At 35.4% G+C, this 26,840-nt stretch overlaps 2 protein-coding genes across 2 annotated transcripts in view; one reads left to right on the top strand and one right to left on the bottom strand.

The window, feature by feature from the left end:
- LOC109045559 (probable E3 ubiquitin-protein ligase HERC1) overlaps nucleotides 1–11,313 on the bottom strand; it is a 63,062-nt gene extending 51,749 nt beyond the window's left edge. The window contains 5 exon segments of the mRNA XM_042748376.1: nucleotides 442–753; nucleotides 1,694–1,879; nucleotides 2,015–2,110; nucleotides 3,832–4,798; nucleotides 10,983–11,313. Of these exon segments, the coding sequence (XP_042604310.1) occupies nucleotides 442–753; nucleotides 1,694–1,879; nucleotides 2,015–2,110; nucleotides 3,832–4,764 (1,527 nt within the window). The 5' untranslated portion in view covers nucleotides 4,765–4,798; nucleotides 10,983–11,313.
- Nucleotides 11,314–13,416: 2,103 nt separating this feature from the next.
- On the top strand, nucleotides 13,417–16,340 carry LOC109046260 (endothelial cell-specific molecule 1-like). Its single transcript, XM_042748342.1, has 3 exons — nucleotides 13,417–13,984; nucleotides 15,339–15,482; nucleotides 15,637–16,340. Exons 1-3 carry the CDS (start codon nucleotides 13,570–13,572, stop codon nucleotides 15,717–15,719), a joined length of 642 nt encoding a protein of 213 aa, XP_042604276.1. The 5' UTR covers nucleotides 13,417–13,569; the 3' UTR covers nucleotides 15,720–16,340.
- The last annotated feature ends 10,500 nt before the right edge of the window (nucleotides 16,341–26,840 follow it).

The following is a 26,840-nucleotide window of genomic DNA, read 5'->3' as shown; positions in this document are numbered from 1 at the left end:
ATATGTGGTTGCAAGGGTGATCTGATTGATTTTTAGAATGTTGCCAAGCAGTTGCTAGGGTGTTCCATGGTTGCAAAGGCATTCCAATATATTTGGTATGTGGTTGCTAGGGTGATATAATTGATTTTAACGTTATGTTGTGCTGGGAAATTCAGAGGTTGTTATGGAATTGCTAATGTGGTCTCTAGGGTGTTTGGTTGATTTTAGAACAGTGCTATGCAGTTGCTAGGGTGTTCTGTGGTTGTTAGGGCATTGCTATGTGGTTGCTAGTGTAGTTTCTACAGGGTGTTGCTATACGGTTTCTAGGGTTTTCGCATATTGATATTCAGTCGCTAGAGTGTTTTGTGTTTGCTAACACATTTGTATGTTGTTTCTAGGTTTTCTGGGTTTGCAAGGGCAACGCAATGCAGTTGCTAGGGCGTTGCAACTGCACTTTCTCACCTTTCCTAACAGAGGGCCTTGTATAATCTTGGGGTATTTCTGTGTGGCACTGTTCCCGTGGCCCAGTTTGCCATAATCTCCATCTCCCCAGCTGAACACCTCTCCCTCCGCCGTGACAGCCAGCGTGTGTCCGTCTGATCCCTTGGAAGACGACACCTTCCTCATGGTACGAGGCGGCTCCAGAACCAGCTTCTTGGGCATGGACTGGTTATTAGAGTCTCCCAGTCCCAGCCGCCCATAACTACCCTTCCCACAAGCCTTCACTGCACCATCTGCAGATACAGAGAATGTGCAGTACTGGCCTGCCTCAATCTGCAGGTGGAAAGAGAAGAGTACCGTTTAGAACCAACCAATTTGAATCAACCATAATAGAGATTGTCTAAACAGTATCAGTGAAAGGGCACAGTTTATTATGTGGCTGCTGTTTTCCAAATTGCATTTCTCAATAATAATGAAAAGACATGTCTATATTAAATAGCAGAGACTTCAGATTAGTCTTTGCACAACAGTAGTACTCTGTTATACATACATACATACATATATACATATATACATATATATATATATATATATAAATTAACAAACCTATACCCTTTAAAATGAGAAAAAGTATGCCCTTATATTTTCAAATTTCAATATGCATATTTAATTTGATAATTTTACAGAAACCAATTTAGCATGAAAATAAATAAATACATTTACAGATCCCATCCCTTTTCCTCTCAATCACTTCTTGTCATCTCTTAAAGCTGTAAATAAATAAATAAATAAATGTATGTATGTTTAAATATAAAATATAAAAAAGTAAGCATGACAATATATTTTAATATGCATATTTAATTAAATAACTTTACAAAATTATATATATATATATTATATATATATATATATATATGGCCCTATATAATGCATCTCATGCAGCTAACAATGCAATTTACATATTCTGTTTATTTCTGCCATACAAGAAAGTGGAACCGAAGTCCTCCATAATTTAAAAAATTGCAGTGTTTTCCAGTTTTGTCCATTTAATATGAATGAGCTTACAGACCAGACAGAAAAATGGGACCTTTTAATTAAAAGCTCTTTTGTAAAACTGTCACATTGAGCATTGCGATCTCTCTCATTAAATTTTTCTTGGCGAGATCGGTCTCCTCCTCCTCATGTTGTTTCTGTTGGAACTAATGTTAGCTTCATGACGGCTTCCGGTTATTTGGATTTTCAATACTCTTGAGTAACATAAACCCACACAAACCATTTGTGCATCGCTGAAGCCCTGAGCCAGTTTGGGCTGTAAAATCTTCTCCAGCGTTCCCTCGGCGAGCTGATGGCTGCTGTTGCTGCCCCACACGTACACCATGACAGCATCATTCTCCAAGGAGGAGAAAGAGGAAGACCCCGCGCTGCATGAGCACAGGCAGTTAGAGGCCAGGGTGCAGATCTACAACACACACACACACACATGCGGATTAAAGATTTGCTTATCAAAATAAGAGTCATAGAAGACAAAGCCTGGCAATTTTTTAATAATACTGCATATTTCAGAACAATTGTAGGTTTATTTGCACAAACACACCTCTTCAAAGAGGCAAAGAGCAACATGTGAGAGGCTACAGAGTCCATCTGCATCCTTCTTCAGCACCTGAGTATTGACGGATTCACCACGAACAGCCTGGAACAACAACAAATTAGACCCAATAATACTAGCAGCTGCAATATCTATGGGTAATTGAAGTATGGTAAAACCAATACAATTAGTAGCATACTTACTGTATGCCACTGAGACATCTACGTGATCAAGTGTTTATTAATTGTGCCTAACCATGGACAAAAAAAATAATGTCGGAATATAATGAGAGTAGAGTCAGAGCCTTTCTCCCATGTTAAGTAACAGCTGAGTAAAATAGATTAAAAAAGAGAAAAAATGTAGGGTGGGGGTTTGTTTCTATCAATTGGTTGCTGAATGAATGAATAAAGGTACTGTTCACCCAAAAATTAAAACTTGGTCATCATTTACTCACCCTCATGTCATTTCAAACCTGAATATATTTCTTTCTTATGTTGAAAACAAAGAGAAGATACTTTTTTGAATTTTGAAGAATGAAACAGCTGTTGGTCCCCAATGACTTCCATAGTAGGGAAAGAAATACTATAGAAGTCAATGGGAACCGTCAAGTGTTTGATTACCATAATTCTTCAAAATATTTTCTTTTATGTTCAACATAAAAAAGAAACTCATACAATTTTGGAACAACATGAAGGCGAGTAAATGATGACAATTTTAATTTTTGGGTGAACTATTCCTTTAAGAATTACGAGGTCAGAACAAATTGGAAAAGAAATTAAACACATGCACAAATAAACCGTTCACAATCAGATCAATAGCATGCATTAAGAAATGGATAGGGTAAATATAATGGTTAGAATAGGATACAATGTGTTCCAAATGATGGACTCTTTCCAGGACATCTTGGTAATGGCTGGTTAATATGATTCTAAAATAAAAGCATGCGTTTATGTTTTTAAATTCGCTAACACTGATTAAATTATATTAACACAAAGTGAAACGGCAACCAAGTCACTTCCGTAATTGATTAAAACAAAATATTCCTAGAGAAAATAAAATGTAGAGTAGGATTTTTGAGGTAAAAGTGACCTGAATGCCAATGTTGGCTAAAATGCAGCATCTAAATCATTATTTGTCTATTGATTAGCATTATCCAATGGCCCAGGTGACGTTAGCATGTAAGGAAATTAATTTATTATGTTTTGATTAAAGATTGAGAAGATAGACTCTGGCTTTATCTCACCCAAGTAATTAACCAGCTAGTGTTTCAGAGAATGAATTAACTTTGAACTCAGGAGTAGGAAAATCTTTAAACAAACAGTTATTTTAGTACAGGGAACAAGTTTTGCTGAACTTCAAGCACTAAAGCCTTGAAGTAGACATATTTCACATTGATTAAGACATGAATAAATTATAGCATGGCGCATGGTACATGGCAGGTCTGGTGTGGATCAGGCGGCTTTCAGAGCTGGGAAGATGGCCAAGAGCTCCCGGTCAATTGAAAGCCACAATCTTATTTAGAGCAAGGAGACATGTTCAAATCATTCCTGCCCTCCATGAGAGGAATACAGAATAATGGTAAACTACTGTATGGCAGTAATGTATTAGCAGTAGCATTTAGAAACAACGATTTGCTTTAAGTGCCGTAGGAGGGATGAATAAATGAAGGAAAGAGTTAGCCTCGCCTCAGCGCCGTAACTCTATACCCTCTCTGCGTTTGAAAGAGGCACAGCTTTCTATATTAGAGCCCATTAGTATTACTGTATATTACTTCACTCATGCTATTAGCATGACCGCTAGGTCAGCCGCATGGTGCAAGAACACACCGTGTGCTGGCGCATCTGTTGCAGGGTTTGATGGATCAGCTCGTAACCCACTCCAACTGTTTCAGACGTGGTAGAGGAAGCGGAGGCAGCCAGTGCCACCTCCACCCACTCCAGAAGGAAGCGCAAGGATCCTCTTTGTAAGGCTAACGAGAGGAGGAGCTCCAGGGATAGCCTGCGACCTGCCCGATCCGCCCCGGACCCGCTGACCGCCGTCTTCTTTAGGAAGTCTCCAACTTGCGTAAGACAGTCAAGCCCCACTGTTGGGATCTTGTTCTCGTTGGCCAAGGAAAGAGGAGGCAGGGCGGCTAGGACTGAGGACGCAGTTGCCAGTACCTCGTTGCACAGAGCCACGTCCGGTGGGTTCTCAAGACGCCCACGCTGCCAACTCTGCCTCAGTAGGGCAAAAAGGAGACTCAACCCAGTCCGGACTCCCATTTCAATAAGAACATCTGTGCCCGACTTTGAACGGGAACTGCCTGTTGGCCAAGGCTCAGACACTAATTCTAGAGCGCCCCCTTCTGCAGTGGAGGATGAAGGCTGGGGAGGTAGCGGTGCTCGGAATCGGTCGTGATACTTGCTATGGAGGGCGTAGAACACCCTCTGGAGGATCATCAGTCTGTGGTGCAGGGATAGTGCAAAGGGGGTCCTCGCCAGCATGCGGTGGGCAAGGCATCGCTGACTGTGGAGCAGCGCGGACAGATATTCCTCCTTCTCCTCCTCAGCGCTGGATTCGTACTGGAAGTCAGGCAAGCGTGGACCCATTAGGTCCTGCACTGGTTGGGCCAAGCCCACAACCTCCTTGTTGTAGACCAGTTTTGCATAGAGAGCTGCCGCTCCGTGCCGTGTGGCAGTCTGAACGCTGTCCTCCGCCGCCCAGGAGCTGTTCAGGTGCTCCTGCCACTTGAGCATCATGTGAGTCTGAGAAGGCACCATCACTGTACATTATTCACATGCAAGGGGCACATAGCTGGAAGAGAGAAAAAAGAAAAAGAAAATTAAAAATACATTTTATGACCTAGCTAAGACATTGGCGTCAACAGCCTTGTGGGCAGCGCACCAACATACAGCACCGTTGTGCTACTGGCGTCCTGAGTTTGAATCCCGACTCAAGGACCTTTCCCCATCCCGCCCCCATATCTCTCTCCAACTTTGCTTCCTGCCAGTTCTGATCTGTCCTTTCATAATAAAGGTGAAAATGGCAAAAATAAATCTTAAAAAAAAAAAAGACCTCGCAAAGACTTTCAATGCAAGTCCTAAGGTTTCCGGAACAAACCCCACATTGAGACATTGCCATAGTACCCAAGCAAAAAACGTAAAGTGTGGTCACATTTACCATTGCTTTGTGAAATGTCATTGGATAATTCCAGTCTTTTAAATAGGAATCTGTGTGATTGGGAGGTTTGAATGACGGTAAAAAAGATTTTGCTCAAATTCAAGTTGCTCACTCTAATTCACCATATTGATCAACAGGAACCTGCTGGGTTTGAAAGTGACTTATGTGTGAGAGGAGCTTCATGCATCACTATGCTACTGATAATAGACTTTTCTGTTCTATCTTTTAGCATTTTTCTGCTTGGGGAATTACATATTATAAGTTCATGGAGCTCTTCTAATCCGAAAGGCTGTGAAAGTTGTTGATTTAAAGGGATAGTTCACCCAAAAATGAAAATTCTGTTATTAATTACTCTCATGTTGTTTCAAACCCTTAAGACCTTCGTTCATCTTCAGAACACAAATTAAGATATTTTTGATGAAATTCAAGAACTTTCCGAACCTCCATAGACAGCAAGGTGAGGTAATTGGTGAGTAATGATGGTAAGTAATTAATGACAGAATTTTCATTTTTGGGTAAACTATCCCTTTAATAAATACATTTAATTTAAATTCATTTTAATAAAACATCTAATAAATAAATTTAAATGGATGATCTAATCTAAATGTATAAATATAATTACAAAATAAAAATAAATAAATAGTTTGAACTCTGGAGGCTGTTTTAAATGATAGGTACCACAATTGCTGATCTCTGAGATGCCTCAATGTTACTAAATAATAAGGAAGCATTACATTTATCCAGTCAAGTTTCTAGGCAGCTAAATAGGTTTTGGAACAGAGCTTACAGTTTTGTTTGTTATAGTGCATCTTGCAATTCCACTGGAAACTATGGACATGTCACCCATAATATGAAGAACACATCAAATTATACAGAGCTTACTTACACTGATGACAACAATAGTCATGCACTACAGATAAACAGCGAATCACTCGGCCCTAAAATCTTTGTGACTCATTAATCAGAAGGTTTAGACTTCACCCTAATCTAGTTAGTATCTGTAAAACTGATTACAGACTCCAGCAGCTGTAACTAGCCTTCATATAACCTGATGAGAGATGATGTGAAGATGAAAACAGCCTGACAACACCCAGGGTTCACCTTTCTGGGTCTCTTTCCGACCTCAGAGACAGTCAGCTTTCATCTGAAGATGTAACAACGAAAATTTCCACTTGTTTTGAGAGCTGTGACATTTCAAAAAACCTCAGTTTGAGTATGCGATGCATTAGTTCAAACCCTAAGCTGTAAGCTCCAAAGAAAACAGAGACATTTTATTATTCCAGCATTCACTTTTTATGGCTATGCAAGCAAGTAATGAAAGTTTTACACAGTAATAATATTAATATGCTCTGAAATACTTGATTCTGATTGGTCAATCAGATAATCATTTGTTTTCACAGCTGTCTAGTTATATAACCAACACTGAAGAGTAAAGGATGCTGAAATTTCCGCTTTGCCATCACAAGAATGCATTTTAAAATATATTAAAATTTTACATTTTTAAAAATATATTAAAATAGAAAACAGTTATTTTGAATTGTAATAATATTTCACAATATTACTGATTTAATTTTGATCAAACTGTACTATATTAACATTTACAACTTTTCCAGTATTCTAAAGAGGTGTTATTTCCATTTATGAGTGTAAAAAAAGAAAACAAGGAAACTCCAGTGGTTAGGATGAGAGACATACTCATGATAATATATTTTAGTCTCGGAAAATATGATAAGCTAACATATGAATATGAAACCTTCTTTGATTATATCTGGAAATCAGTAGCTGTTCAATCAGTAATGACTGACGTGATGAATCCAACACTTGCACAGCAGTATGATCTAAAATGAGAAAATCCTGGACTTAAACCTCGAATGAACCAGACACCATCAGCCTGGGAATTGAGCAACCTGAACGCCTGCCTCAGTTTCTCTCACATCAGTGAACCCGCTGGCCTTCTCATCACTTCGAGCAAGTTACCACCACCTCCCGTTGGTCAGTGTCCATGAGCAACATGACCTAGCACTTTCACGTCTGCACTGAGACTTACACCCCAGAATTTATTACACCCGACAGCCTCTAGGGTTTCACTACGTGTAAAAATAAAAAGGATGCTTCTCAAAGCTGCTTCACAGTTATGTAGGAGGTGGTGTGGGACCGAGTGTCACATTCCCAGGGAACTCCGACTAATCCTACAAAAACCATGACAATAACAAGCCCTTAATGTAGAGGACTGTGTAAAGAGACACTGAGCTTATCCTCTGAGGTGTTTACCACTTTACAACAGACATACTGGCGTGAGTACAATGCGCTGGGTGTAAATATAGACAATCTTCAGTTACATGTTACTATTAATGATGAGAAAAAGGTAGTTATGCACCAAAATAGCAATTTTAGAGCACGTATAAAAATAGATCAGAGAACATACAGTTTTAAACTAGTGTTGATCTGATAGCTGTTGGGTGTGCTTTTCAAATTAAACTAGAGGACAGAATAACAGCTGGGTTATTCCCGCCAAGAAGGTCAGATGTGTTGGATATATTATTTCAAATTTTGTGAAATATCGTCAAATATTTTAACACTTTAAAATAATGGTTTCACAATAATAATATATTTTCAAATGTCTTTTAATCTTACTTTGGCAAAGTGGAATTTTCAGCATTGATACTCTTTAGTGTCACATGATCCTTCAGAAATCATTCTAATATGCTGATTTGCTGAAACATTTCTTATTATTATTATCAGTGTTAAAAACAGTTGTGATGTGTTATATATATATATATATATATATATATGTGTGTGTGTGTGTGTGTGTGTGGTGTGTGTGTGTGTATGCATATATATATATATATATATATATATATATATTATAACTGTCTTTACTGTCACTTGTGATCCATTAAATGCATTCTTGCTGAAAAAAAAAAAGTAATAATTTCTTTACATAAAAAAATTGAATACTACTAAACCCAAACTTTTAAATAGTTGTGTATATGGCAATAACATGTAATTACTTTGGTTAGGGCAAAAAAAATGTAATAAAACATTTATTTTGACAAAATTTCTAATCAAAACAAATCACTGCCCATCCTTTTAGACTTTTGTGAAATCCCTTTATGCTTAATAACATTATGCTACAGGAAGTGATGCCATTTTGGTGGGAAAAAAACAGCACAAACATCAATAAGCACTAGCAATAGATTTTATTGTTTGTATGTGCTGTTACTATGTTTGTTTAACTTTAAAACATTAAATCCAATCAAGTTTGATAAAACTACAGTCAGGTATCACTACGATTATATATAAAATTCAAAAGATGGCTAAAAACATCCACATTAACCATTAAAAATATTAAAATTGACACCCTCATGCAAGCCAACTCTCAATGCCTTACTAATTTTAGCATCCTGTTAATGTCTTTGTGTAAATAATCACATCTGACCAAAACATGATTATGAAAATCGGCTACATCTTTTTATGGAAATACTTTCTTAAATTACAACACAAGCATATTATCATTGAATCTTTTTACAGAGTTCAAAAGAGAGCTGCATAACAACAATGAAGCATTAAAAATTGGGATTATAATAAAATATAAATCTGCTTTCTCTTTTGCCTTAATAGTAATAATTGCTGAAAGGTTTTCAAGCATTTCTTGGAAACCTTGATGCAAATGAGCCCACAGTCAAATGACGGAACGCACAAACGATGTTAACCGAAATCAGAGAGCACATATGGAACCACAGGGTCATTCTCAGCCACAGAGGTGAAGGACTGAGCTTGAATCAATCAGACAAACATAAAGCTGTCCAGTCAAGATTTTCCATTGCCAAGTGCTAAAACTGATGACCTTCTGATGAGTGAGACTAAAGTGGATTCAGATCAGCCAGTCAGAATGGTCTGAGGGGGATGATAGTCTGAACACCTGACTAAGACAACTAAAACTTACGTCCAGTCCAATCACATTTCAGACAGAGGCCATCAACACATAAGGGTACACCAAGGTTTCAATGCACAACTACAAAGCTGAGCTTTGAGGCTTGTGTTAAATACGAGTGCAAAATATCTCCTGAACACGAAACATTAAAGATTTCATTTTTTCATATCAGAAGTGTCTGGCTCCCGTTATGAGCTCTGGATCAACCTGTCTGGACCTTGAAGTAAACAATAAAGGCTCTGATTATGAAACACACCAAACTGTCATGCAACATGCACTAAGATGAATTTCTCCTCTCACAGAATTGAGAAAGAAACTAAATAATTATTTTAATAAACCTAAAATAATCATTCATTTTAGCCAAAGTGACTGTCAGTACTCTTCTGGAGAGACCTGACGGTAAAGTTCTGTCATCATTTACTCACCTTTATGTCATTGTAAACCTTTATTAATTTTTTGCTTAGTTCAATGAAATACAAACTAATATTTTGCAGAAGCCAATATAATTAATGTCAGTGAGGACTGAAGCAGTCAAGATAAAAAAATAAAATAAAAAAAATGACAAAAAAGCGAGCATAAATGTAATCCATATGACTTGTAATGTATATTCCAAATCTACCATATGATTGTTTTGTTTGGAAACAGGACGACAATTTTAATTTATGTACTGAAAATTTCCACTGTGGTTCTGAAATGTTATTTATACTTATGTAGGGTGACCATACGTGCTCTTTTTCATAGACATGGCCTGCCCGGGATTTCTAAATTGCCTAAAATATCTAAAATATGCATTGGTTTGACTGTTCTCTGTAGGTCCCACATTCTTGCATGCAACGATTGGTCGATTATGTATAATGCCTGCATTCTATTGGTCAAACTTCTTTTCAGTCATGACTTTCAGCAAGTATGAAAACAATACGAAAAAAAGACAAAACATGGACAATTTAGGCAGTTTAGAAAACCTGTCCGGATCAAGTTAAAGTATGGTCACCCTAGCTTACACATATACAAAAATCATAGCATGTTTGATTCTACAAATCTACAAAACATGCAAGAACCAATGATGTTTGACTTCACTGGCATCAAACCTTAGGCAGCACATTTTGATATATTTAAGTCTGAATATGTGTGTTGTTGCAGGTTTGCAATGATATTAGTGCGAGTGAATGATAACAGCATTTTATTTTGGGGTGTGCTGTCCCTTTAAATGCCTTGCTCGAAGAAACAATGGTGATGGTTCATGGGTCACCTGTTCTCTGCGGAAAAGACCATCTTAGGCCAGCATGAATTTCCATGGTTTGGTGCTTGTCTATCTGGTTAACCAGTATAACCAGCAGAAAACATTGTTTAGCCAGCATGGTCCTTCTAATGAAGTTGGTTGACCAAGGGAGGCTTTGTTAGGGCTAAAAACAGTACAGACATCAGCATCCCAGCATCTTAAACTACACATGCTGGTCTTTTCAACAGGGTTGAAGGGTTTGAACACACCATTTATAACCACTACACCACATCACCCCCAAGAAACTGCTATTTATTCAGCATGGTGGACCAGAAAGCATCAGATATGATCAGTCAAAACAACCCACTATGCATCTAAACCTCGGTCTATGCCAAAATACAGCACATTATGCAAAATGTAACCACAAATAGATAAGCCACCAGAGCAACATGCATGCATGAACTGTCACTTAGGAAAGACTTACATTGTTGCATCAGCTGGGACTCAGCAACAGTGACAGATACAAAAATAGCTGACATATGACGAGCTCAACTGTTTAACGAACTATTAAACCACATCAGTTACGACAGATACGACAACCCACAATTCATCAGCTCGGATCCTGTCGAATGAAACATAAAAAAGACAGTGTATATAATACTTACCAAACGATCCGATCTCCTGTTTCCTTCTGTCATTCACGCCCAGCAGATCAACTGCCCCCTGCAAGGCTCTTTAAACCTGCTGCCTGACGTTACCAGAAAGGACGGGAATCCTGCGCTTTATTGTGAACCATATCCTGTATTTACCTTCACAAGTACACAAGTTTGAATTAAATATAACTAAACGGCACCCGGTAAAGAGGAGTTACGCAATGCGAGGACGAAATGCCGGTTAATCTCGCGCTGAGGGTGTTTATAGCGGGGTAGGCTGCCGCTCCGCAAGCTGCGGCCATGAAAGACAGCGGCGTTCGTTTTCGGGAATGCGCGTGCAGCGGTGGACTTTACGCATACGGCGTAGTCTCATGACGTCATGACGTTTAAATCATATGGGTCCGTTATGTCTAGCTTTTGTTTATGACACGTTATTTACCATTACTGTATTTAATATGTATTTAGTTCATTATTATTAATTATCATTTTTATTTTAAATATTCATGTCGGTTTAAAACGCTTTTGCATATCTTTGAGATTTTTGTTTTGCCCAATGCGACCCGAATTACACAACCCCTCCTCCCAAGAAAATAAAAATAAACATAGAATTACAAACAGACAATAAATAAATAAATAAATATACTGAGGCCTTTTTAAAGTCGAGAATAGTGACATGAAATGTGACGCGTTACTCTCCTGCCGTTGTTTAATGCAACAGCGCCATCTAGTGATGGATATTCTGCATTGCTGCCCCTGAGCGTGTGATGCTCTTGTGTTCTTTTCCAATATAGCCTACCTACAGTATATATTTATGGAGACAAGATCGGAAAGGGTTTTCAAAGAGTTTGACTTTCAAGATATATATTATACAGATGCCTCATTAATATTCAGCCGAATGCTTATTTGTAAACTTAATAAAATGTCATAAAATTAGACTATTTCAAGACAACATTTTCAATCAGGTCAGTGTTTTAATAACATTTACAGTTCTGAAAGCATCATAAACGGTATCTTGATGTAAAATTAAGATTGAAAAATATTGCAGAGAACCAGAGTATTTTATGAAGTTTGGTTTGTCTACCCCATCAGCTAAAATGGGCCACGTTATGACTTTCAAGAAATATTTCAATGTTTTCTCTTTTTTTAATTGTTCAGGTAACATCAAAAGAATTAAAACTGAAGCTTGGACATATTATATTTACATTGTATGAATCCATTCATGTAAGACACTTATCTTGTTATTAAACAATATATATATATAATTAGAAATAAATAAAAGTTATAATGATAGCTTTGCTGTTTGTTGTGCATATATATATATATATATATATATATATATATATATATATATATATAGATCAAAATTTTTGGAACTGTAAGATTTTTAATGTTTTTTAAAGATTTCTCTTCTGCTCACCAAGCCATTATTTTATCCAAAATGCAGCAAAAGCAGTAATATTGTGAAAAAGGTTTTACTATTTAAAATAACTGTTTCTATTTGAGTACATTTTAAATCTAATTTGTTCCTGTGATCAAAGCTGAATTTTCAGCATCATTACTCCAGTCTTCAGTGTCACATGATCCTTCAGAAATCATTCTAATATGCTGATTTGCTGTTCAGGAAACATTCTTTTAATATTTTATTATTAGCTTGGAGTCTTTTTTTTGGGGGGGGGGGGGGGGGAATAGAAAATAATACTTTTATTTAGCAACCATGCTTTAAATTTATCAAAAGTGATGATAAAAACATTTATAATGTTACAAAATAGTTCTATTTCAGATTATTTGCTGTTCATCTGAACTTTCTATTCATCAAAGAAACCTGAAAAAATCTCGATATATACAGTATATATATATATATATATATATAATTTTTTTTAAAAATTTTGGTTGAGTATAGCAAATCAGAATTTTTGCATGATTTCTAAAGGATCATAAGACTGGAGTGATTATGTTAAAATGTCAGCTTTGAAATAACATTAATAAATTACATTTTAAAATATATTATATACAGTTATTTTAAACAGTAAAAATATTTCAAAATGTTACTGTTTTGCTGTGCTTTGGATCAAATAAATGCAGGCCTGGTGAGCAGAAGAGACTTTCTTTAAAAAAAAAAAAATCATTAAAATATCTGTTCAATAACTTTTGACACACACACACACACACACACACATGGGCCTAGTACTTGTAAATGAAACAGATTATTGAAAAAGAGTTACCTGCCTTTTCTTTGTAATTATTTTTGAAATTTGTGTGCATTTCTGTGTTCAAACTGTTTCACCAAACTGTTTACTGTAAATCAAGTCTCAGAAGAACACACTTTCAACGCTACCAGAAACATCTCGTCATGCACGTTCACGTCAGGAACAAGGAGCCATGGGGGTCACGAGGGTCATCTTGAAGAACCTTCAAACAAACAACTCCAGACTTCAGTGATGACATCAATTCCTGGATGGCAGCACGGCTCTAATTCCACTTCCACGCCGGATTTCTAAAACAGGGAAGGGGGAGGCTGGCAAATAGACAACAACACCGGATTGAGGAAACTGACGAGGGCATACTATGTGCAAAACAAACTTGTTTAAAGCTGACAGTCATGCAGCCCGAGCCGTTTCATTCACTATCACATCTAAGAAGAGGACAGCTCCTCCCCAGCGCACTAGACCCGAGGACAGCATCCAGGTGTTCGCTAGCACTTCAAGCCATGCGTTTGTACGCGATCCCGGTGTTGCTGCTGATGGTGTTCGGAGACGCTGACGCGTGGGGTCCCTCTGGTAAATACGCCGTCAGCTGCCCGGATAAATGCAACCTCGCGCTGTGCGGCTCGACGCAGCGCTGCAGGCGCACGGTGCTGGATGACTGCGGATGCTGCCAGGTCTGCACCGCGGGACGGGGAGAGCACTGCTACCGCACCGTGTCCGGGATGCACGGCGTCAAGTGCGGCCCGGGACTCTTCTGCGACTTCTACAAGGATGAGGATGATTATGGAGATGAATATGGCATCTGCAAAGGTACGGGCTGATGTGGGCACCTGCTCAGGCAGATGGGATTGTGGGGGGGATTGGCATTCAACGGATTCATTGATTCTGCAATCAGTTATGTCTTAATTATAAACTGCAATTTTCAGAGCAAAAGATAACTTAAAATAATGGAATTAATTAAAAATAATGACATAGAAATGTTTTTATCACTTTCTTTAATTCCGTATCAAAAAGACGAATTGCTTTATTTCTTTATTTTTTTCTTTATACTTGCACTAATTATTAATTAATTATGGACTAATTATATCCTAATTATGGGCTTATATATATTAGCCCATAATTATATCTAATTGGGGATTTAAAATGTATTAACATACTAAAAACTTAACGTATTAATGGATTTCTAATTTAATCTTGATATAAAAAGAATATCTTAAAAAAAATTATTAATATTTAATATATAATATAGGAAATTAAAAGTATAGCTTTCCACCAAAGTTTAAGACTGTTATGTATCTTGAAAATTAAACCTTTAATACTGTCTTCTATCACCAATGTAGCCTTCATAAATTAAAAAAAAACATAACCATAAAACCATAAATATGGAATTCAAAGCGAGTTGTGTAAAAAAGAATGTGTATGCATAAAAAATAAAGATTTTATATTTAAGATGTGCTTATACAAATTAAATATTCTATATATTTCAAATTAGATTAAACAACAACAACAAAAAACTGTAACAAAGTGACAATCAACAAAAGTGACAGTCAAAAGAAATGTGAAAGAAAAACATTTACATATAGAAAAAATGTTTTATATATATATAGTATATAGTCTACGTATATATGTTAAAGACTGTCCTGACAAATTACTTAATTTTTTCCTATTGTGCGATTTCACATTTTTTGCTAGCTGGTGTGTCACAAAGCTTCATCACACCTGTTCAAGGCAGATTAATTATGTATTTTGGAGAATATTCAAATATTTATCGAAATCCTCATGATTAGCTGACGGTTTTGAGGTGATCTCAGGTTACAGGTTAGAGAACAGTTCGCCATACTAAAGAAAACTCTCCTCCAAGTCTCTTTTAGGGCCCCTAAATTATTACTTAAAGTATTATGTCAGAACAGTGTGAGTTGGTGAAAGAACACTCATTGCTTTGTACTGGTGAAACACACTCCTTCCACACCGATTACTCACACTCAGCCTTTTAATTGAGTCTTACCCCGAGTCTTAGACATAAGTGAGCCTTCTGATCCTTTTATACAAACACTGGATCAGCAATAAGCAAATATCCTTTAAAAAGAGTCTTTGTTAATGACAAGTGGTACAGATCCTGTAATAGTTAAATCAGCTCTAACATGTTTGTGTTTTCTCTTTTCAGACTGCATGTATGGAACATATGGCATGGAATGTCGGAAAACATGCACCTGTAAAGCAGGTGGATTGTGTGACAGGGAAACAGGCGCTTGTCTCTCCTTTAAATTCTTGGCTAAAATGGCCATGCTGAAATCTCATTCAAGTGAAGGTGAGTTTACAGTTTATTAAAGCACACAAAATATTTCTTTTTATTATTTAAAAAAAATTGTAAAAATATATTTAAGATGTGTCATTTGATATAAAGTGACATTATGCAGAATATTAATTTTTTTTTTTTTTTTATTATTATTATTGTATGACAGGTAATGAAGTGGGCTCAGGCGACGGCAACACTGAAACCAGCAGCAATCGGTCTCCCACTCGCAACTTTCTCACCCCTCGCTGACAGCAACTCTCTATCTTCAGTTTAATCAGTGTATATGTAGCATAATAAATTAAAGGACCAAATGGATATATTTTAATATGTTTAAAAGGGTCAAAGAAAAAGATGCACATTTTATTCTGTATATTTTACAGATGTGTATGCCAGTTATGTCTTTATTCCAAAGCATGTCTACATGCATTCACATGCACACAAATATCCAGCAGAATTTGATATCCCAATAATAATGTTCCTGCAGGGGCACATTATGCTGAAACTGAGATGTCAACACTGAATGAACACACACAAACACTTTTACATTATGAATGCATTACAATTAAATTGTATTTAATGAGATGCATTTTCTAAGATTATATACCAGACTCAATTCCAATTCTGATCAGCATTAGCGTCAACATTCAGTGATATTACATCTGTAATGCTAAACAGTGCTGTTTTTCATTTCTGTGGTATATTAAGGCGAAGGAGATTATTATAAATTATGGGCTGTATATCCTTCTAATCTGTGTGTAAATTATTCTCTGTGAATCTTTGCTTTAAAACCCTCTTGAAAGTGATAATATGAATTCTTACTGCTGTATGTATGAGATTTAAATTAAAACAATGTTATTCTATGAGGAAAAATACAGTCTCTTGTTGTTTTGCTATTTTTTATTTAGTCAAGTTTTTGAGTTTTTAATTACAAGTTCTGTTTAAAACATTTTAAAAGTGTGGAAAAAACTTGCAAAATTATAACTAATGTTCTCTTTTTAATATTTAAGTTAACTGAGATCTGTTTTAACCTCAATATATAGGAGTAACAATGAGGCAAAATGTCACAGTTTTTACTTATATTTTTTTGAAAGCCAGTATTTTTATATGTGTATGTATAGAGTGTATATGAAAGTCTTCAATACAAAACTATACTGAACATTATTACTGTTATTGTCCAAGAGGATATATATAATTTTTTTTGAGTTGATAGAGCATAATTGTGTATAATTATTGAGAATAATAACTTTGTTTTATTTTTTAAATAAACTGCCTTTAAGAATATTTGTATATTTTAAAAGGTAATATTATATATATATATATATGCTTAATACAATTAGACATTTGAACTAATACAAAATCAAATGCTTGGTTAAATTATTATACACTCTTAAAAATAAATACAAACTTTGAAAATGTACGTTTATCCAGATCGAACCTCCTTTCCAGAAGTTTCTGAATGAAAACACCCCGTCCTCATCCTGAGCAGTACAACAGATGCTCTTCAACACAAGCTCTGAAAATACCCACCGCAGACTATTAATAACCGTCAGATCCCTCACCTCGCGAGGTCTCATATGAGGCTTTTTCCCAGCATCCCACTTGTTTATTTCCTGTGTTTCCTGACACCTGTGAAAATTGTCTTACTTCCTGTTGTTGTTGTGTCTGCCTCTGGGACAGGATTCAAAAACGGTTGGAATTTATCAACTGACACACGTCACCACAGGACAGGACGGGAAAAGAGGAATGTCTCGCTTCCGTCTCCGCAGCAGGTTGACAAAATGCCTTCCCTGTGGTAAACTTCACGTCACTGAAACATAAACACTTTTATTGACACATTTCTGAATGAACTGAACTGCAGTTTTGTGGTTGTTCGATTACAAACATGACAAAGTGTACACAGAGTTCAAAAATACTTATTCTACAATTAAACCAACTGTTTTCAAAATTGATATTAAAAAGAAATGTTTCATGCACATCAAATCAGAATATTATAATAATTTCTGAAGGATACTGAAGACTGGAGTAATGATGCTGAAAATTCAGCTTTGCATCACAGGAATAAATTACATTTTAAAAATATATTAAAATAGAAAAGTTATTTTAAATTGTAATAATCTTTCAAAATATTCCACTGTTTTTACTGTATTTTTAATCAAATAAATGCAGCCTTGATGAGCAAACAAATCTTAGACTCTAAAACTAAATTCTCTGACAGTCTAAATGTGTACATTTGGTCATTTCCATCCATTTTCAAGTCATTTCCATATAGGTTTTTATGGTCAAAAAAGTCAGTAGCTCACCTTCCTGCCGAAGCTTATTTTTAGAGACCCATTCAGGAGCTTTTCTTGAGGATTTTCCTTCTTTCCATGCATTGTTTCCTCAACAGGCACAGCAATTCTTTCCTCTATAAGCCAATGAGCTTTAGTGTGAGACACCTTTGACTTCATAGCAAGGCCTTTAAATCTTATTAAAACTCACACACACACGTATGCGCACACACACACACACACACACACACACACACACACACACACACACACACACAGAGAGAGAGAGAGCACACAATTAATAAACAGCATTTGCTCTTTGCATCTTTAACTATCAATATTTAAAGCAGATCTATAAAAGCTAAACCAGGATATTTAATAAAATATCAGGCTGAATATATATCACTTTTAAACAATACTCTTATATAAAAACATAATTTACTGCAATATATTCAAATAAAAAGTATCTGTCGTACCATTCAATGCCGTAATGCTTTTGAAGGAAGTCTCTTATGCTCATGCATTTATTTGATCAAAAATACACTAAAACAGTAATATTGTGAAATATTATTACAGTGTCAAATAACTATTTTCTATTTGAATATATTTTGAAATGTAATTTATTCCTGTGATGCAAAGCTGAATTTTCAGCATCATTACTCCAGTCTTCACATGATCCTTCAGAAATCATTCTAATATGCAGATTTGCTGAAGGTTTTTTATTATTATTATTATTATTATTATTATTATTATTATTATTATTATTATTATTATTATCATCAGTGTTGTAGCTGTGTTGCTTAAAATTTTTGCGGAAACTGTGATATATTTCTTTCAGGATTATTTGATGAATAGTAAGTTTAAAAATATATTTTTTGTAACATTATAAATGATTTTAATACAATTTTCTGATCAATTTAATGTGTCCTCACTGAATAAAAGTGTGCAAAAAATGTAGGATAGCACAGTATAGCAGAAAAGTAAAAAAAAAAAAAAATTAAAGGCAACCCTGGCTGAAGTTGTAGTTCATTGCACTTTATCTGACAGCTTTACCAAATTACAGAAATTATGACAAATTAAATGTATGAGAACAGAGATGTTGATGATAGATAGATAGATAGATAGATAGATAGATAGATAGATAGATAGATAGATAGATAGATAGATAGATAGATAGATAGATAGATAGATAGATAGATAGATAGATAGATAGATAGATAGATAGATACTCCAGTCTTTAAGTGTTACATTTGATAAATTTAATGCACGCATGCTGAATAAAAATGGTAATAAAAAAAAAAAAAAAAAAACTTAGTGCTACAAAAAAAACCTCTGATTTTTAAAACAAGATAAATGATACATCACATACTTGCAAGTACAAAGATAACTAACGTCACTGACACTTAATAATAATTACTTTTCATTATACTCCTCCTAATATGATTGGCCATGACCCGGCCAAGACCCAAAGCCTGCTGACGGAGAGGCAGACAACAAGAGAACAGGTTGAAGAGGTCTCTGATAACACAGATCTGCTCCGTGCTTCTCTCAGGCACGAATGCAGCGGTTCATCATTCCCCTGAGAACCGAGAAGCAGGACTCCCGCGGCCAAACAAAGGCCTCGTTCGGAAAAACAGGAAGGAGTTGGTGAGAAATACCCTTTATCTGACTCCTGAACACGTCAACATCGCCCTTCAGAAACAAAGGTGTACAAAGCACCTTGTAAATACCCCTTAAATTACGGAAACTGACCGTGTTGATATTTGGACGGTTACAGGTTGTTTATTAGCCTGCGCAAAGTGTATAACGGCAACCTCAACGAGTGTTAGGTCACAACCTTCACAGAAATGAAGCGACGTCTGAGTCGTCCACTTCTGCAACAATGAATCGGATGTCTAAATTTAGGAATAAATACACAGACGAGAAATTGATTAGATGTTTGGCATTCCACAGGTCTACAGAGTCGTGAAAACACCCTAATTATGTCTTGAAGTGGCTTTGAAGCTGACAGCCTGGTTACGATTGAACACTTTGTGGAGACTTTTTGAAGGTTTCGAAGGCGTTTGGGGTGAAAACCATTTCCCACAATCCTCTGGTGTCTCCTTATAATCTGTTAGGGGTGATGGGTGAAGGTTTGGCTGGTTAGCATGGCTCTGTTAGCCGCCTGCTGGTAGATTGTGTGACTACACCATCTGGATGCAAAAAAAAATTCTTGATGCTGATTCCATTGTATTCTGAAGAAATAAAAGTTTAGTTATATAAATATTTCATCATATTATAGTAGATACTATTATCTGAAAGCATGAATACTGTTTAAAAGTTTGGGGTCTGTATTTTGTAATGTTTCTGGGAGAAGATTTTGTAATGTTTCTGACAGAAGTTTCTTTTGCTCACTTAAGGCTACATTTATTTAATCAAAATTACAGTAAAAGCAGTAATGTTAATAGTAAATGAAAAAAAAAGATTAAATAAATATATATATATGTATATATATTAGGGCTGTCAAATGATTAATCACGATTAATCACATCCAAAATAAAAGTTTTTGTTTACATAATATATGTATGTGTACAGGGTATATTTATTATGTATATATAAATACACACACATAAATTATATATTTAGAAATATTTACATGTATATACATTTATATATTTATATTCTTATATTTTATTATATATATAAATATATTTAATATATAAACATAACATAGTTCTTCTTAATTATATACATGCATGTGTTTGTATTTATATAGTATACATAATAAATATACACAGTATACACACATATATTATGTAAACAAAACTTTTATTTTGGATGTGATTAATAAAAAATATGTCTATTTGAGACTAGTTATATATATTATATATATATATAATATATATATATATATATATATATATATATATAAATTTCTGCCATTCTGCCAAAAAAAATCAACAAATACTAATCAATCCTATTCAAATACTTTTCCTTTCAAATTTCTGCCATTCTGCCACATAAAAGCAGCAAATATTGATGTTTCCTATGCAAGGCTGTTCATCACGTAGTTCTTTTTTTTCTAAAAGACACACGCTTCTTATCACTGTTTGGGCAGAACAACACATCCCATCACAGAGTAATGTATGTCAGTGTTATTCTTGTTTTAGCATGGGGTGTGTGAGGGAGCGAGAGATGAGCGTGTGAGCTGTTGTTCTCACCAGTGACTCTTATCTGTCCGGAAAGAAAACAAAATCATTTCACAAACAAGATAAAACACACAAACAGCTCATTATGTCTGAGGAAATAGTTTACAATTATATCAGATGCATGCACTATATGCCATCTAAAACTGCTTTAAACAGTGTTTTGCTTTTATAATATTAATCATAAGACAAGCAACTTTTATGAGATTATATAAACATTTCTACTTAAATTTTTTTTTTTTTTTAATCTTGTGTCAGTGCAAGATCCTTAGAACTAGCGAAGGCAAAATGGTGATTAAAAGCAATGGAAAACATAAGAAATGGAAACCATTTGCAGGACCTAAAATATACAGTTTCTTCTAAATGTTAACCTAAAATCTTGATAAAATGAACTCCATTGGCCTTTATATAAACAGTGAGGTAGTACAGAAAAAGAGAAAAACTACAATACACACTTCTGATTTATGCCCTGTATTTGTTTTTTTAGAAGTGAAAATACCAGTTAGTCATGTGAGCATAAATGCTGAGATAATTACAGCTCCAATCAATCAAAGATGTTGGTTTATCTTCACTCTCACACAACTATGAGGTGTAGGTCTATATGAGGAACATACAGTAGCATTCAAAACGTTGGGTTCTTTGATGAACTAAATTTATTTGAATCTTGCACAATCTCATCATGTCTTTAATGTCGCAATTTAAAGTATTCATGCTGAACAAACATATTCATTAAAAACAACAACAACAACGACGACAACAACAACAACAAGAACTTCTGACTCCAAACTTTTGAACACTGTTGTACATCATGTGGACAGATGCATTTAGAAAGAGAATCGTTTCGAGAATCATTTCACTTCTCGTCACTGGGGGGCACTAATGACCAAGAAATGTGTTTTATAATTTCATCCCTCACTTTAATATTTCCCTACAGAGTTCAGACAAACATTAGGCCTATGAAACCAACATGATTTATTTGTTTAATGTGCTAGAGGGAGAAGTAAAGAAATGGGGTGAAGTTTATTTAATAAATGATTAGGAAACCTGGCATGACTAATTATGAACATTTTTTGGTAATGTACAATTTCATATTGCAGCCCTGTTTTTGTTTGTTGTAAGTATGTTAAGTCATTGCACAATTTCTATGAAACTGCTGAAGTAAGATGTTACAACCATTTAAAAAACATATTTTTTTTCATGTAAAAACCCCACACTTTTTTATGATGCCCAGATGGAAGATACAGACTTTTTTTTGCACAGATTTTTTTGGGGGGAAATCTGCCAGACAAAAACTGCCGCTAAATTGTTTTTAATCAATGACACTTTTGAGACACTCAAAACAAGGTGATCCTAAAACAGTCAGAGTGTGATGACCCCTGACGGCACCTGTCAGTACGAGCAAACCCCTCGTCTTTGATACTTAAATCCCACACTTGTCCCAACATGTTTGGCCTGTTAGTGGATTGCTATAAACTGACTCCAGATCCTTTCCTTAGACACCTCAAAACCCCTGTAAATCCTGATTAGTTAAAATATTCATTGGAAATTAACTCTAAACGTTAGTGTAAGAGCCCCTTTGGTCAACCTAGGCTCTATTTTTATACCTGTAGCCTGGAAATAAATGTCAGAAACTGATTTCAACTGATTGCAGTCACATGGAGATTTCATATTGGTCTTAGCCACAAAAGCTAATAATATTAAAAGTAAAAAAATTAAAAATTAAAATTAAAATAAAATACCAAAAAAAAATGTATTACAAATATATTAACTAATCTAAAGCTCCAAATGAATCTAAAAAGTTCTCCATGCAGTTCCTGTACTACATGCCATTGGAAATGTAGGAGATAATAAAAGTCAACTAAAAGGCTGCTTTACATTACAGAAGGGATTTGATCCCTATCTAAGGACCAAAATATCATAGAATTGGGCTCTTTTAACTTGGATTAGATACCATCCATCTAGAAAACATCCATAACAGCTTAGTAACTGCTTCTGCTGGATTTAATTCAGACCTAAATTCAAATTTAGATCTATATCCAAAACCGACTTAGAGCCAAAACTAGATCTAAATCAGAACAAGATTCATATCCAAATTCATCTAACCTTAAAAGCTATGTTAAATAAAAACCATCTATTTTGTTTCTTTATGAAACTTTACCATTCAAAGCCCCAGCTGAGATGGATTCTATCATCTATTATGTGTCAGGGCATTAGAGAGCTCATGAACTGTGGAATGTGTCAACACTGAAACTATCACCATACAAGCAGATTCCTCTCTATTCCCAGATTGGGTAAACGTGGAGGTTCATCTCACAGGGACAAACATCTCTCAGGAGATCCATTCTCAGCAGTCTTTTCTCTAGTGTTCCCCAGAACAATTTATAAGGCTGTGACCCCTGACTTGACCTGGCTTCAACTCTGTGCGAGTCGGTGACCATCACATTGCAATGACAGTAAGGTTACTGCCCAAGGGCTCAGAGTCTGTGAGAAATGGAGGACAAATCTTCAGACAGACACACACACAGAGGAAAACATTTGCACATGGGAATAGCTCAGCTGTGCTCTTCCTGCAAAAAAAAAAAAAAAAAAAAAAAAAAATATCTATGAAGATTTTCAGTCTGGTTTCAGGCCCCATCACAGCACAGACACTGCACTTGTCAAAATTACAAATTACTTGATTCTTGCATCAGACCAAGGCTGCATCTCATTGCTAGTTTTACTTGACATTGGTGCTGCGTTCGACACTATAGATCATGACATACTCATAGATCAATTACAAACTATACGGGTATTCAAGGGCAGGCTTTAAGATGGTTTAGATCCTACCTTTCTGATAACTATCACTTTGTCTATATAAACGGGGAATCATCTTAATTAAATCCAGTAAACTATGGAGTGCCACAAGGATCTGTCCTTGGCCCTTTTTTCAATATACATGTTGCCCTTTGGAAATATTATTAGAAAATATGGGATTAGTTTCCATTGTTATACTGATGATACTCAACTATATATTTCAACAAGACCAGAAGAAAATTCTAAATTATCTAAGCTAACAGAATGTGTTAAAAATGTAAAAGACTGTATGACCAATAATTTTCTCCTATTAAATTCAGATAAGACAGAGATATTACTTATTGGACCAAAAATAGTACACTGAACCTAGTATATATCAACTTGCATCTAGATGTACTGTTACTTCCTAATTTGGGTGTTATATTAGACAGCAACTTGTCTTTTGAAAGTCACATTTCCCAAGTTACAAAAACAGCATTTTTCTATCTTAGAAACATTGGCAATTTATGGAACATGCTAAATGTTTCTAATGCAGAAAGGCTAGTTCATGCACTAGCAAAGTTCATGCACTAGCACTAGTAAAGCACTGCTAGGGCGTTGTCCTGCAACTTCAATAAACAAGCTACAGGTAGTCCAAAATGCAGCTGCTAGAGTCCTTACCAGGTCAAGAAAATTTGATCTTTTTAGCTCCAGCGTACCTAACTAGTCTTCTATCACGCTACAATCCATCCAAGGTCGCAAAACTCTGGACTTATGGTAGTTCCTAGGATAGCAAAGTCCACTAAAGTAGGTAGAGCTTTTTCACATTTGGTTCCCAAACTCTGCAATAGCCTTCCTGATAACTTTCGGGGTTCAGAAACACTCTCTCTGTTTAAATCTAGATTAAAGACACATCTCTTTAGCCAAGCATTTCCATAACGTTTCTCATAACCTTGTACTTCAGTTACATCTGATCACATGCACATTTTCATTCTTTTGCTTGGGTTGAACACATCATATTTTGCTTAGTTGGAACAGCCGCTACACTAATTTTGCTCTATTACCTTCTCTGTTTCTGCCAGAAAACAGAGCATCCCATGGTATCTAGGAATTACACAAGGTTCAGTCTGGATGCAGCCCTTACAAAGACCTGATATGACCGAATGCCTGAAGAGATGATGCCAATCCCCAAGAAGACCTCAGATGATGTCAACTCTCAGACAACATACAAAACTACTAAATTTTGCTATAATGGACATCAACTTGAGATGAGCTATTACTAAATATAATGTAGAATCTTTAATTTTCTGTAAAGCTGCTTTGCAACGATTTGCATCGTGAAAAGCTTTATACAAATAAACTTGAATTTAATTGAAAACTTGAATTGAATAGTGACATGATTTGGGGTGTTTACAGCTGGTGGAAGATTTGCTTATGGATGTACATCAGAAAGTCAACAAGGTCTCGTATTTGCCATTTTATTGGGAACAACTCTTTTTCAAGATACATGGAAAAATCATACACTTAGATTTGGACATAATGGCCTCTGATCTGGAGCTTTTCTCTGTAAAATTATGTGCCTAAATGTCTGTGTATGCAAAAGTTCGGAATTTAATAAATGATTTCATAAATTATTAAATGTAGGCTGTTAAATAACCATTTAAATTGGAATAAAAGAATGTCAGATTTACTGAATTCAAAGAAATTCAACACAGTCATAACGGAGGGATTTCATTATGCGTACACAAATGTTTGCTAACACAAGTTTTGCAATAAAATCTATTTGAACTAATTATGCTTATTTATTTACTGGTATACAGAATACTCTTAAATACTGCCACAATATATTTTAATTTCTAATATTTATTTAAATTATTCTATATATATAGGCTACTTATTTGCTACCTTAATTCAAAGTCAATTGGAATTCAGCAAATGAACTGGAATTTAAAAGGCATTTTTTAAATTCCAAATTGTCAACAACCCTGCTTACAGTACGTCAGCCCAGCTTTTGGTCTTTTATGCCTGACTAGTAGCAGGAAAGCATCTATTATTTTAGCATCCAATTACAAAGACAAACATGGCCATGTGTTTGTCTGCTCTCCACCATCAATCCACAAATACAGAAAGGAGATTGAACCTGACCAACTGTTCTGGACACATTACCCACCTCAACTGAACCTGGTGGAGTTCTCTGTCTGCAGGGCTGGTTCTTTTTATAGGGCCGGTGTGCTGGATAAATCTACAGCTCAATGGGTAGACAGACCCATGGGATATCTTTATGAGCACAAAGGGACAACAAACTTATTAATGGCTTGATAGATGAATTCAAAGAAAATCTAAGTTCTTCGCTCACTTATTTGTTGTTAAGATGCTAATTTTTGGGCCATTTTGCTTCCATGACTAGTGGAAAGAAAACATCCGAATTACACATTCAAGTGTTTATTTTATTACACTATATATATTTTGCTTCTCAGCAGAACAGATTTGGAAAATTGAGCATTACATCACTTGCTCATCAATAGATCCTCTGCAATGAATGGGTATTGTCAGAATATAAGTTCAAACAGCAGATAAAAACATCACATTAATCCACATGGAATCCACATTACTATCAGTTAACATCTTGTGAAGCGAAAAGTTGCATGTTTGTAATAAATAAATTTATCATTAAGACATTTTCAACTTCAAACCATTGCTTTCAGCTAAAATGGAATATTATGGATACAGTCCTCTATGCATAATATTGCTTTCTAAAGTGAAAAAGTCTTGTCTGAATCAGGAGAGAAATTTGCAAATAATCAAACACTGTTTACAAGTGAAAACAGTCCAAAACAGTTCTAAAAAAATATGTTGATGGATTTTGGATTTTGATGTGAGAGGACAAAAGGGGATGGACTTTTTTTTATTCTGATGGCACTCATTCATTTCAGGATCCATTGGTGGATCCATTGGAGGATCCATTGGTGAATAAATGGTTAAGTTTTCAATGAATTTCCATCAAACATTAATTTATTGTTTGCACACTTATAGAAGCATATTCTTTATAACACTAGAGGGCACCCCAGAGACTTAATTTCAAAACTGAATGAATATGAATATAGCCAAGAATCTAATGAGTACAAACGGTGTTCAATAAATAATGA

This window comes from Cyprinus carpio, chromosome B21, assembly GCF_018340385.1.
Source record: "Cyprinus carpio isolate SPL01 chromosome B21, ASM1834038v1, whole genome shotgun sequence".
Taxonomy (NCBI): domain Eukaryota; kingdom Metazoa; phylum Chordata; class Actinopteri; order Cypriniformes; family Cyprinidae; genus Cyprinus; species Cyprinus carpio.
This window is presented reverse-complemented; position numbering and strand designations above follow the sequence as displayed.

Bases quoted from the DNA above. Each gene is read 5' to 3' on its own strand.
- LOC109046260 (XM_042748342.1), top strand. From the start codon at position 13,570: ATGCAGCCCGAGCCGTTTCATTCACTATCACATCTAAGAAGAGGACAG. The intron at 13,985-15,338 runs GTACGGGCTGAT...TTCTCTTTTCAG, and splicing joins TGAATATGGCATCTGCAAAG to ACTGCATGTATGGAACATAT. The intron at 15,483-15,636 runs GTGAGTTTACAG...ATTGTATGACAG, and splicing joins GAAATCTCATTCAAGTGAAG to GTAATGAAGTGGGCTCAGGC.